This window comes from Mobula birostris, chromosome 1 (assembly GCF_030028105.1).
Source record: "Mobula birostris isolate sMobBir1 chromosome 1, sMobBir1.hap1, whole genome shotgun sequence".
Lineage (NCBI taxonomy): Eukaryota > Metazoa > Chordata > Chondrichthyes > Myliobatiformes > Myliobatidae > Mobula > Mobula birostris.
The window spans coordinates 166167351-166182256 of NC_092370.1; the positions used below are offsets into that span (position 1 = coordinate 166167351).

The 14906-nt window shown below is 39.3% G+C and overlaps 1 protein-coding gene across 1 annotated transcript in view; it reads right to left on the reverse strand.

Annotated features, from left to right (window-relative positions):
• LOC140208416 (regulator of G-protein signaling 6-like) overlaps nucleotides 1-14906 on the reverse strand; it is a 174523-nt gene that overhangs the window by 65329 nt on the left and 94288 nt on the right. The window contains exons 2-4 of the mRNA XM_072277125.1: nucleotides 10404-10454; nucleotides 4542-4648; nucleotides 2095-2146 (exon numbers count right to left, since the gene is read on the reverse strand). Of these exons, the coding sequence (XP_072133226.1) occupies nucleotides 2095-2146; nucleotides 4542-4648; nucleotides 10404-10454 (210 nt within the window). The remainder of the gene's footprint in view (nucleotides 1-2094; nucleotides 2147-4541; nucleotides 4649-10403; nucleotides 10455-14906) is intronic.

Consider the following 14906-nt stretch of genomic DNA (forward strand, 5'->3'; position numbering starts at 1 on the left):
ACGATCAAAATAGATTAACTTGTCATGTTTTTAAAAAGTTGATGCATTTCCTTCAAGAGAAAAATGAACGAAGCTTAAAGCTTAGAGTCAAAACTTCACATATTTTCACCAACACAGTCAAAATCTTATTACTGAAAATGAGCAATTTCAATTTATTCCGTTAGCTTGGTAAAGAATCTTTTGCAGATAACTAGTTTGGGGTGAAATGATGCTTGATTGATTTGATAGTTTTTGTGCTGGGCCATGAGAGACGTTGTTGAAACGGTTCAATTGCGGCACCACACCACCTCGTCGTCATACGTGTTCGATCAAAACTGGATGAATAGTAATGCTCTCTATTCAAAACTGGATGAATAGTAATGCTCTCTATTTAATTTTCTTAAATCTTGATGATTATTGTGGAGGCACTGTAATACTTGACATTTATTGGATTCATTATTCTGAGCAAGTGGCCTCTTTGGGCTATTTAACCACATGAGAAATGTCTTTGGAGAATGTAGACACAAAGCTCAAAGTTCTGAATGCACAATATTGTATTGAGGGATGTTATTCGTATTCAAAATCTTCCTGTGTTTTCTCCATCTATAAAAGATTCTGATCTTGTTCCATGGACTCTCAAAATAAAAAGGGTAGTGTAGTAAATGCTGTCTACATGGACTATTAACAGATAACTAAAGTATTGTGTGTTGGCTCTATTTGTATCAGCCAGAATGGCCTTTCAAATTTTTGGGTGTAACATGGTCTCAAGGCCTGCAAATGAATTATAAGGAAGGATTTTGCCATTTTTAATTTACAAGATACTTTATAAGGTAATTGAGAGATCTTTTTTAAATAGTTAGAAATAATCTTGGTCCTTGAGTTTTTGCTATATGATTGGTGGATGAAAATAGATATTTTGTGTTTCATTTGCACTGTTCATCTGTGGCAATGTTAAGCTAGGACTCAATCTAACTCTAGAGTGATACAATTAAGAAAAGAAAGTTGTTTGTTTTGCAGTGATTTGGATCTAGGCCAAGAGCAGAACTTACACTACAATATTTAAATGTAAAAATTAAAGAAAGCTGCTTGGCACTAATGCATCATATTAATGTGAAAGAAATTATAATTGATATTAAATGAATCTCTGATTGGGTTGGAAGAGTTTGGCACTGAAACTGCCTGCACAAAAATAGAAATATTCAGCTCCTCAATTCTGATATCCTCATCATTATTTAGCAGAATGCTTAACAAAAAAATTAACTCACAGAGAGATGTTGCAAGGAAAAAGGCTCTTTCATCCAAATATGTCCCAACCATCAAATGGCAATTTTTATACTAATTCTACCTGAACCAAATTCTTTCTCCTCTCATTGCTGTTGTCTTTCATTGATTCTGTTTTGGTTATTACCCTTTCATGGATTTATTGAGTATTACCACCATAAAATGAAACTGTGGTTGTACATGGTGACATATATGTACTCTGATAATAAATTTACTTTGAATTTTGAACTTTAATCTTTCTCGTAACTTTCCACATGCCCATTAATCCTATATCCCCTGGCCCAATTCTACCCCACAACTTCACACCAGAGGTAACTTACAGTGGAAAATTAAAGTAACAACCATTAACTTTAGGATATGGGAGCAAACCAACACACACGAAAGGGGAGTACACAGTTGACTTCCAGGACCGAGACCCTTCATCATGACTAGAAAGAATGGAGGCAGAGGTCAGAATAAAAAGGTGGTGGGTGGGGGGGGGAAGGGGGAAGAAGTACAAGCTAGCAAAGTCTATTGTTTATTCCCCTCCATAGATACTACTTGACTTGCTGAGTTCCTCCAACATTTTGTGCATGTTGCTCAGGATTTCCAGCATCCGCAAAATCTGTGTTTATGATAAACTACCCCATGGTGCTGCTCCAAACAGACTTTCCCTTGTAATTCTCCAACAAATCCCATTTTCCTCCCAACTTGCACGAAACCGGCAACACCGCTTCCTACCAACCCATGTGATGAAGTGATGAAAGGTTATTGACCTTCACTTCATTTTACTTTGCCTTGATGCTCCCTACAGGGCTCAGTGTTTATTATAAAAGGCATGAAGGATACACTTACCATAATCTGTGTTTTCTGGCTCCCAGCAGTTTGATGGCCAAAAATATGGAGCCTATAATGAAAATTTATTTGTTACTGCTCTGAAGTCAACAATACCTAGGAGATCAAGACAGCCTAGTTACATGTTTGCTGATGGAATCAAGTTTAAAGAATACTTGAAAATAACTTCAGTTTATTGTTGTTTTAGATGACCATTGACCTAACCTCACTATTCACAGTGAACACAATGTTCCAAGTCAATTTCCATCGTCCAAACTGAAACTAAAGGTTTAAACTGCCAACCAGCAACAGCATGAACATCATTTTCTCCAATTTCTGGTAATTTTACCCCTCCCCCCTTCCCTCCTCTATTCCCCACTCTGACACTTCGCCACTTCTCCTCACCTGCCTATCACTTCCCCTGGTGCCCCTCCTTTCTCCCATGATCCACTGTCCTCTCCTATCAGATTCCTTTTTCTCCAGCCCTTACTTTTCCCACCTATCACGTCCCAGCTTCTTACTTCACCCCCACCCCACCCACCTGGTTTCAACTAACACCTTCTAGCTTGCATCCCTTTATCTTCCCTCAGTTTCTTATTCCCGCATCTTCCCCCTTTCTTCCCAGTCCTGATGAAGGGTCTTGGCCTGCAACATCTGTTGGATTAGATTGCTTAGTTGTTACTTTCTTTAACAATTAATTACCCACTTGCATTTTGTATAGCTACTTAGATACATATAATTGTTTAGTATGTCTCCTAGTAGCCACAGTATGTATATGCAACTGTTCAGTGTGTCCACTAGTGATGACTTTTGTATGATTCTGGAAGCTTCTCTTGGTACTGCATTTTTTGAATGGGAGCTATTTGACTGGTTGACTCTTAACTGTGAATCTGAATGGAATATTTCTCATCTATGGGGTATAAAACGATCTGACCATGCAGTTCCAGCATATTTTCTTCTTCTCTCCCTTGCTTACTAGCCTCGGGCTCTATTACTGCCAACTTCCAGTTTCCTTTGTTCTGGTAGCACTTAATAAAGCGGTCTTGAAGCAACAAGGTTTATGTCTCTTTCCTGATTTCCAAAAGAACCTTGGATCAAAAACAGCAGAATCTAACATGTTGACTATTTATTCATTTCCATAGCTGCTGTCTGACCTGCTGAGTTCCTTCAATATTTTGAGCATGTTGTTCTGGATTTCCAGCATTTTCAAAATCTCTTGTGCGTCAGTCCATAACTCCATGAAATCTAGCACCACGTGTGAAATTTCAGTGCAAATCTTAAGGAACTGCACTTCATGTTTTCCACATACTACTAAAGAGCAAAGAGAATTTACTGCAATGCAACGTCTCAGATCAATATTCATTGTGTAAATCTGAGGCGCTGATGAATACAATTTCTGTTAAATGCATATTTTATGGTGATTTTTTTTTTACTTTGATGTCTTGGTTCAATGATTCCAGTCACTGCTTAGAATAACTGTAATCCAATCATCTGGAGGGAAGGGAAATGTTTTTTTCACCTTTAGCATACAGAGTTTGCAATGGTCTACTGTTCGCAGCCCTTTCTTTTCTTTAATAGCTTCAGGTGCATAAATCCTGGAAAATACCATGTCCCGGTGTTAGCACCAGTGTGCACTCAGACCAAATAAGTGCTGAGCCAATGTCCTTTCCAAGGTCCATGTTGTCATGATCCACATCCTAACCCCAGCTCCAACCTAATACCTTTCCCACAGCCCTCACCCTATTGCCATTTTATGAAAGAGGACTTCACCGAAAAGGAAGTGCTGTCAGTCAAAGTGAGAAAAGGAACCAAGTTCTTATAAATTGTTCTTTTTCTTTCTCTATGGGTGTTGTCCAATTTTCCTATTTTCTTTTCTTTTTATTCTAGATGTTAATTTCTCTAAAGGACCAAAAGATTTTTAGACACCGAAATGAATTAAGCAACATGGGGTTGGTGCTGGCAAGTGAAGCTGCACTGAAAGGTCAGATCTTACTGAATGCTTTAGCAGGCATGAGGAGCTGATAGGTCTTTTACTCATTCTACATCTTAAGTTCCCACACACAAAAGTTAGTGTGAGAACCTATAGGCAATCAGTTTTCAAAAGTTTCAGAATCCATTCATTCTTCGAGGTTTCAGATATGATCCTAGCTTTGAATTTGATTGACTGAATCTCACCAGGGATAGGAGCTAAAACTGCTCCTCCCAATAACTGTGAAGCCAATGGAAAGGAAACTCTGAGACTTGCCTCCAAGCTGGACAAGGACAGATTGAAGAGGATAGAGCAGATATAGGATAAGCCACTTCTCTGCTGTCTTGGTGATTTCTTCCCCAAGTTAAGGTGGAAGAACATTAAGTAGTTGCTGCAATCTGGTGTCACAGTAAATAAGTACTGAAAAGTGAGTTGGCCCACGTGAAGTACCTGAGGCAGGAAGATCTCTGATTCCGAAGAAAGAGGCACAATTGCTCACCTGAAACCTGTAAAATGTCCCATCATCTTTCAGTGTCAGAACGTGATCAGAGATGGGAAAGAGGTATCCTTGAGCTGCAATGAGGCTCCCTAAATGTATTGCTTCACCTGTGAACAAGGAAACAGGAAATATATCTTGAATCCCATTGCTACTGACACTAATTCCATTAATGCAGTCTTCCTCCTGAGCTTTCTTCTGCACTCCATGGCCTTTTTAATCATCATAACCCACTGCAATACATATTTATTCAACAAGGTACATTTTGGCTATTGCCCATCTTCAATACAATTCCATAGTTTCTGCTGGTTTTCAGATTGATACTCTACATGAAAATATATGACTAGAAATTAAACTATATGACTAGAAATTAAACTGCATGACACTGTTTATTTCAGTTTTATGTGATTGAAACTATACAATTTTTATATGAATCAGATAATGAACATCTTTGCATCCACCACCATTGGACCATTGGTCATCTTTGTCTGTCAATACGAGTTCCATGTCAGGGGTACATAAAATGATGTCACTCCCACTGCACTCTTCCCTGTTGGACACTCTGGATTATGTCTGGCACAGCATATGACTAGGAGACTGGCCAGGCATGTCCTTTGCCTAACTTTTTTACTTTTACTTTTAATTTCCCATAAACAACATATTTCTTTGCCTGATTTTGTCCAGAAATGTGTGGATACAGTACTGTGCAAAAGTCTTAAGCACATATATTTAAAAACTAGGGTGCCTAAGACTTTTGCACAGTACTGTAGTAATTTTATGCATTGCACTGTACTGCTGTCACACAAAGAAATTCATGACATATGTGAGTAATGATAAACCTGATTCTGATATGGGTCTCTATTGCAGACTGAGTGGGCAGGGAGAGAGGGATCATGGTTGGGAAAATGGAAAAGGAGAGGGGAAGAAGTGGGAAGCACCAGAGAGGCATCTTGCAATGATTAATAAACTAATTATTTGGAATCAAATGACCTCACCTAGTGTCTCAGGACTGGTTGTGCCTGCACCCGTGCCACCCCATGCTCACGGCACTCCTTCTCTGCCACCCATCCCAGACCACTTCTGCTGCGCTCCACCCTCACCCTCACAACATCCTTTGCTCCCACCAGATTTACAAACCTGCTCTCCATTCTATGTTAACAAACATAGTATTGTGCAAGAGTCTTAGATACCCGACCTCTATATATGTGTGTGTGTATATATATATATATACCTAAGCTCCCATATTTACTTTCACTTCTGAGGATGTCTGGTGTATCATGGGTGCTGGCCATGTTATATTGTCAGTATCTACAACATTCTGTGTCCATCTAAATGTATGTCTGGGAGATATAATATAATGAACACATAAAAAACGGAATTTTTTTCAAACAAATCACTAAATTAAAGATCTTCCCCACTCCCTTCACCCCATCACCTTCCCCTGATGACAACTTCCAAAGGATGGAACCAATTTGGCTTTTAGAGCTACTGTGTGTATCAAGGTCTAAGTAAAATCTTCACTGTAAATCAGTCAGTGAAATGGCCAATTCATCACACGTATCACCATGACGAAGCAGATGACAATGCACTATAAGGTGCAAGTATTACAAGCCTGACTCATGAAAGACTGCCACTTGTTAATGGTTGTCTGTTGCCTCCCAGTTCTGATTAAAAAACTGTTTTGCAACCATAGAAACCATGGAAACTACAGCACAGAAACAGGCCTTTTGGCTCTTCTTGGCTGTGCCGAACCATTTTCTGCCTAGTCCCACTGACCTGCACATGGACCATATCCCTCCATACACCTTCCATCCATGTATCTATCCAATTTATTCTTAAATGTTAAAAAAGAACCCGCATTTACCACCTCATCTGGCAGCTCATTCCATACTCCCACCACTCTCTGTGTGAAGAAGCCCCCACTAATGTTCCCTTTAAACTTTTCCCCCCTCACCCTAAACCCATGTCCTCTGGTTTTTTTCTTCCCTTGCCTCAGTGGAAAAAGCCTGCTTGCATTCACTCTATCTATACCCATCATAATTTTATATACCTCTATCAAATCTCCCCTCATTCTTCTATGCTCCAGGGAATAAAGTCCCAACCTATTCAACCTTTCTCTGTAACTGAGTTTCTCAAGTCCCGGCAACATCCTTGTAAACCTTCTCTGCACTCTTTCAACCTTATTTATATCCTTCCTGTAATTTGGTGACCAAAACTGAACACAATACTCCAGATTCGGCCTCATCAATGCCTTATACAACCTCATCATAACATTCCAGCTCTTATACTCAATACTTTGATTAATAAAGGCCAATGTACCAAAAACTCTCTTTACGACCCTATCTACCTATGACGCCACTTTTAGGGAATTTTGTATCTGTATTCCCAGATCCCTCTGTTCCACTGCACTCCTCAGTGCCTTACCATTAACCCTGTATGTTCTACGTTGGTTTGTCCTTCCAACGTGCAATACCTCACACTTGTCAGTATTAAACTCCATCTGCCATTTTTTAGCCCATTTTTCCAGCTGGTCCAAGTCCCTCTGCAGGCTCTGTAAACCTTCCTCACTGTCTACTACACCTCCAATCTTTGTATCGTCAGCAAACTTGCTGATCCAATTTACCACATTATCATCCAGATCATTGATGTAGATGACAAATAACAATGGACCCAGCACTGATCCCTGTGGCACACCACTAGTCACAGGCCTCCACTCAGAGAAGCAATTCTCTACCACCACTCTCTGGCTTCTTCCATTGAGCCAATGTCTAATCCAATTTACCACCTCTCCATGTATACCTAGTGACTGAATTTTCCTAACTAACCTCCCATGCAGGACCTTGTCATCACTTTCTTATTCAGCAAAAATACATTTCTAAGGCATCCACATCTGCTCAATTTTCCATTTTTTAAAAATTTGAAACCTTGTCGAACATCATTAAAATATCAAAGTATATGATAATAACATTTCTCAAGTCCGGTCTCTCAGTGATGCTTTGAAAACCTGGTAAAGTACTGTTTCCAGACTCCCTGTTAGCAACCAGTTCCAAAACATTCCCAGCAGTTGACCTGCCAATAAAAACAGTGCTTAAGGATGGAAACCCTTCAGCTCCCATCTCCTTTGTCTATTTGTATTATGTATGAGTTTTGAACTCATTATCTTGAGGGATGTCAGTGGAAGAAAATGGAATGATTTTCATTTCAGCACCCTCTACTAGTTCCCACGACCAAGCGTAACTCAACCAGATAAAACATGGTAGGGTGCTAAGTTATGTCTGCCTCAGCTGAAAGATGCAGTGGCAGTTTCAGATAGGCACATTCTAATGTTCCACAGCGTTCTCATATCACACACCTGTGCAGTCACTACATGACATTGTTCATTTGGTGCCCAGTTAAAATCAGTGAAGTAATTTCATCCAGGCCCCGTAATTGGGTGTCTGAATGCAGAGACCCTACATCCTTCTACATAGATCTCATACAGCTAGCTGCCAAGTACGTCAATATTTCATTCCAAATTCATTTGAAAACAAGTCCCAAAAATGAAGGAATTGTGTTGAAGGCAAGATTTACAAATTCAATACAGAATGAAAATAGTATAGCCATCAATGTAAACTGCAAACAGGCTTATCAAATTTTTTTTAACAATTTGTGGGAAATTAAAGATTGAAGGTGACTTAATAGATCCATTGATAATTATCAGAGAGATTGATGGGTAAGCAGAAAGATTTTTTTTCCCATTTGGATGGATACTATGACAACTGTGCCACTCCAAAGAGCGCTATGTGAGGTCTTGTTTATCCTCGGCCATTAGGCTCTATAATGAGTCAACCTATAGAACCCCTTCTGTTAGACTGTTTGTGGTAGCTTATTTTTATTCTTTCTACTTCTCTCCTAATAGTTACATCTGTAATGCCACTGTGACACTGTAATTTCCTTCGGAATTAATAAAGTATCTACCTGTAAGCCACAATCAGCTGCCATTGTTAAGCAAATTAATAGGTTGTTTAGAGTAACTGTTTCACTGGTTGAAAGGTTAATGTGGGAGACTGTACAGTATATGAAGATAAAAAGGTATAGAAGGGTACATTGGTGATGTTAAATGGAATGCAGGCAGGAGGCTTGCGTAGAGCAATAGCAATGGCATAGAACATCTCCTGTGTTGTAAGTACTCTGCAGTATCATGCATCCTGGACCTTTTCAAACACCCAGCATATTTGCAGCTATGTAAGTTGTTGTTTGTATTTACATGGAGCATGGGAACAGGATGTTGACTTTAATCTCTTTAATGGCATTTCTGAAATGATGGAAACTGCGAACACATATGAACAAGAAGCAACCATTCAGCCTCAAGAGGGTTACATCATTTAGCTGGATTGTGGTTGATCTACAAATCAGCTCCAATTAACCCATCTTCGCTTCCCATCTCTCTATACCCTTACTATGTAAAGTCTATCTGTCTTACTTTCAATATCTTTAATTGATCCAAGATTTTAAATAAGAGATCCCATTTTACATCACTCTTTTAAAGAGGGAAAAAAACCCTACTCATTTCACTCTTAAATGAGCTGGCTCTAATTTTAATATTTACTCTTTTGTTCTGAGCTCTTGCATGAAAGGAAAGACTTCCAATGCACCAAATACCTTTATCATTTTAAACATCTTGATTAGGACATCCCTCAAATATCAGAACTCACAGAAGTTCATTCACAGTCAGTGTATACAATAAATAAGACTTGCATTTACCTTTCAACTTTCTCAAAGCATTTTATGCCCAAGGATGTATTTTCTGATTCGCATTCAACTGAACCCTTCAACCTCTGGTATCACTCAGCACTTCCAAAGCATTAGTGTAACATTCCAGCCATCATTGAGTGATAGAAAAACAACACGAAAACAGGCTTCTCAGCTCACTAAAGTCCATGCCAACAATTTATGCACACCAATTCTATATTAATCCCATTTTCTTTTGTCCTCTCCACATTCTCCACTAAGGTTCTGCTATTCACCTAGCGGTACCTTACAATGGCCGGCTAGACTGCCAACCTGCATGATATTTGGTTGTGGTGGGTGGGGGGGGGGACCGGAGCACCTGAGGGAAGCCCATGTGGTATATAGAAGAATGTGAAAGCTCAGTATAAGCAGCACCTGAGGTTAGGATTGAGCCCAGGTCTCTAGCACCGTGAGGCTTCTCAATTCTGACCAGTTTTAACATACAAAGGACACTGTTCCATTGAGCAAGGCTGAAGAGAAGGAATTCTGACGAAGGAACTTTGACTGAAATTTTAATTCTGTTTCTCTTTCTGCTTCTGCTACCTGATGCTCAGTGATTCCAACAATTTGTTGTAGTAACAAAATCAAAGAGGTTAGGGCTTGCTCAGATCTTCAGCCTGAAACATTAACACTATTTCTCTTTCCACAGGTGATGTGTTCATTTTCTGTTCTTGTTCTGCAGGTAGATAGCTTTCAATTCACTGATCTTTCAAATATTTCAGCTGCTCAAAACTTGATAACCCTTTAAATATCTCCAGTATCTTAAGCAACTATTGCATTAATAGTGAGAGCTTCACGATCAAACTTCTCATTATTATTTTTTTTATTGAAATAGGATCTCTCACACCTTATTGCTGCAAGTTTTTTTAAAAGCCCCTTTGTTGTTAAGTGACATTTTCAAAGAAATCTGTCTATGATCCATTTGGCTGACCCAGCTCCTCTTTATAAAACCACTCAAGCCTGTACTCTTCGATCATACCTGAGGCAGTGGCAAGTCACATATTTTATTTGCTTGGTAAAAGTGTTTTGCAAGGTAACCAATAATTGTGAATTCAGATCTTTATCTTTACAAGTTGCATAATTAAACTTCCTTACCTGGGTCTTCAATGCTCAAGCTCTTCATCAACCACTGTACGATATCTGCACCTAAAATGTAAAGGTGTTGGAAGTGAATTGTTGCACTGGGATCCCAAGGCAAGTGCATTGTCATTATCAGGTCCCTCTGTGAGTTTTGAAAGAAATTATATTTTACAATGAGATTAAGAATAGACAAAGTTTCAGAGGTCCCACAACACCAATCCAGGAACAGCTATCAGGCTCCTGAACCGACATGGATAACCTCAGTCTCCGAACTGATTTTATACCCTACAGTCTCATTTTCAAGGACTCTTTACAACTTGTGTTCTCAGTATTATTTTTTGTCTTTACACAGTATGTCTTCTTTTGCACACTGGCTGTTTGTCAATCTTGATTGTTTTATGTATAGTTTTTCTTGAATTCTATTGTATTTCTTTTTATTCCAGTCAACGCCGGCAAGAATCTCAAGGTAAGCACATGTTGGGCACAGCATTGTGAGTCGAAGGGCCTGTATTGTGCTGTAGTTTTTCTATGTAGTATACAGTAACATATAAATACTCCGATAATAAATTTACTTTGAACATAGAACTTTGAACTTATAATGAAGGTCAATAGCAGAAAACCAGGATTCAGATTAAGGATCTCCTGCTTGCCCACACCATCAATCTGCCACCAGATTGCATTGAAAAACTCCCAATTTGTGAAAAGCTATCCTTATAGAGTACAGATGTTCAAACAGAACTGAATGTTTGTGGTTATGGGGACCACAAACTCTGTTTCCCTTCCTGAGGGTGCTATAGGACTGTGGTCACATACAAGCAACAAGTTTTGGAATTAGGTTTTGTTCCCTGAAAGATATTGCACTGACAAGAGCATGATTAGGATGTTGATCCAATGCACTGCAGAGGGCAGTGATGATATAAAACCATAGACCGTAAGACACAGGACAGAATTAGGCCATTCAGCCCATCGACTCTGCTCCAGCATTCCACCATGGCTGATTTATTGTTCCTCTCAACTCTATTTTCTTACCTTCTCCCCATAACATCTGAAGCCCTTACTAATCAAGAACTATCAATTTCTGCTTTAAATATACCCAATGATTTGGAATGAATCGCTCAGATTCACTACTCACTGGCTAAAGAAAATCCTCCTCATCTCTGTTCCAAAGGGACTTCTTCTATTCTGAGGCTGTATCCTCTGATCCTAGACTCCCCATTCAGAAACATCCTCTCCACATCGACTCTAGGCCCTCCAATATTTGATCGGTTTCAATGAGATCCTCCCCCTCACTTTATTCTACTGAACTCCAGTGAATACAGGCCCAGAGCCATCAAATACTCCTCATATGTTAGCTCTTTCATTCCTGGAATCATTGTTGCAAACTCCTCTGTACCCTCTCTAATGCCAGCAAGTCCAAAACTGCTCACAATACTCCAATTACAGTCTGACTAATGCCTTATAAAGTCTCAACACTACATCCTTGCTTTTACATTCTAATCCTCTCAAAATAAATGCTAACATTACATTGGCCACTGACTCAACCTGCAATTTAATCTTTAGCGAATCCTGCATGAGGACTCCCAATTCCCTTTGCACCTCTGATTTCTTAATGTTCTCCCCATTTTGAAAACAGTCTACCTTTTTATTCCTTCTACCGAAGTGCATGACCATACATTTCCTTACACTGTATTCCACCTGCCACTTCATTGCCCATTCCCCTAATCTGTTCAAGCCCTTCTGCAGACTCCCTGCTTCTTTAATACTACCTGCCCTTCCATCTATCTTTTTATTGTCCACAAACATGACCATAAAACCTTCAATTCTATCATCCAGATCATTGACATATGAAAAGAAGTGGTCCTAATACAGACCCCTGTGGAATACAACTAGTCACTGGCAGCCAATCGGAAAAGACCCCTTTATTCCCACACTTTGCCACCTGCCAGTCTGCCAATGTTCTATCCATGCTAGTACCTTGGACTTAAGTACCTAGTACTTTATAAAGCAGCTTCATGTGTGGCACCGTGTCAAAAGCCTTCTGAAAATTCAAGTACACAATATCCACTGATTCACCTTTGTGTATCCTGCTTGTTATTTCCACAAAGAGTTCCATACTATTTGTCTGGCAAGATTTTCCTTTAAGGAAAGCATGACAACTTAATCCTTAATCCTTAATCCTGAAAAGTGTGTCCTGTGGTTACTGACTTTAATGGCAGAATGAATAAATCCTTTCTGCTTCCTCCTTTGGGCCTCTCAATTTTATATGCACTAAATGAAGCAACCAAGAACACAAGGGCATAAGAACTGGAAGCAGGTATAGGTAATGTGCCGTATACTGCCATACAATAACATCATACTCCATCACCTACTTCAGGCCATCTTCCTTTCTTAGTTCCTTTTCTTATCTAGAGATCCATCATCATCTGTTTTAAGTGAACTCTGTGACTGAACCTTTTGTTTTCTCAGTGAAAAAAATTATCCTAGCTTTTCCCTCTCAAACTGCAGGGTGAATTCCATCACTTTTCCCCTAAGGGTTCCTTTACCTTAAGCTCCCTAACGAAATCTGGGTCATTGCATACCGTAACTCGAAATGGAGTTTACTGCCTGAAAAGTCTGGTGATGGCAGTTAGTCAGGACTTTAAAGAGTGAATTAGGTAAGCAATTGAATTAAAATAATTTGCCGTCTTCAAGAGAAATGGACCCATTTCCAAGAAATCCAAGATTTCTTGCACTAATCTAAATTGGTGCAGTATAGACCTGGTGGCCAGGGGCCCTGTTTCAATTCATTCGCTCCCTTTCACTCTCCCTCTCCCTTCCTATATATATCCCCACAATTGCTCTCACCCCATACAACTGTCCAGTATTCTTCTCTATAAACAGAATGTGGATACACTGAAAGTGATAACTGCAATAAAAAACATCAGTGAATTTAGCATTGTTATCCTTTTAACCCAGAATATACACACTCACTCTCCAACTCATGTTCATTACGTTAGATCGGACTGATAGCATCACAGGTCAAACAGCCATTGAGCTCCCAGAAATAGACTTAACTTAAACATTTACAATGGATGGATGTTGGGTGGAGCAACATACTCTGTCTCCCTCACCCACCATCAACCACTCCCAATCATTACTCCAGTACTTCACCACAGCAATCACTAACCTGAACTTCCAATTATTACTCACAACACTTGGAACATGGTTGCATTTCTAACACCTCAATTTTGAACAAATAAAATATTTCCAAATGTCATCTAGTTTGCATACTGCTGGGAATCAGTTGATTGATTTATCAAATTCATTACTTGTCAATACCAGATTCAAATTCTGTGTCTTGACATAAAGTTCAGTTATGTTTTAATGTTCCCAATTTTCTGAACAGCATGATTTATTTTAGTATTATGTGGTGGACCAATGGAGAGGAAATAATTAAATGTTTTAATGACATTTAACACCATGCACTATTAATGCTTGTATTAAATGTAGAAGAAAAATCAGATGTTTTAATAGCATGGCGATAATGCTGAGTACTGGAGCCTGACTCAGATATACACCTCAGTTACACAAGGGACAAGAGGCTTACTTCTACACATGGAGTCAGAGGTTCATACTTGGCACTGAAATAGACTCTTCAAGTAAGCACCTGATGATTCAATTTCTTGTTCTCCACTCATGCCCAGTAACTCACCCAACTTTTGACCAATCGCCTGCACAGCTGCAACAATTTGCACTGGTGAACTAATCCTCTGACCTACCAGACGTGGGAGTAAACAAGAATACCCAGAGGAAACCAGCACTGCCTGGGGAAGCCTCTGCGAACTTCTCACCGACAACACCAGAGGTAAGAACTGAACCCAGTACACTAGAGCTCTGAAGCAGCAGCTCTTCTGGCTGCGTCACTCTGCTGCCTTAGTATACACTAAGCAACTTTAGAATGGACAATCAGGAGCTGAAATGTCCACATTATGCACATGTTTTAATAATAATAGTAAGTATATTGATCCTGAATGGGAAATTATTTTGTTACAACAGCAACATTAATAAACACAATTAGCAATAATAATAAATAATAAAGTACAGAATAATAATATACACAATAATTTACCAATGTGCAATAATAATGTACAAAATAATAAAACAGAGACTATTGTACTAAGATGTGTGTTCGCCTGTCGGACAGGGATGAACTGTTGTATATGCTTATTGTATTTGGTAGGAAAGACTTTCTGTAACGATCCTTGTGACAGCAGAGCTGAATGAGTCTGTTTGAATGGGTGTTCTGCTGCTTATTCAGTAGGTCATGGAGAGGATGTGCCTGATTGTCCACAATGGATAGCAGTTAGTTTAGCGACCTCCTCTCCACCACTAACTCAAGAGTCCATGTTATAGCCAAGGACAGATCCAGCCTTTTTGATGAGTTTATTCAGTCTTTTTGCATCACCAGCACTGATGCCGCTCCCACAACATAAAGCCTCAAAGAAGACAGCACTCGCTACAACAGACAGGTAAAAGATC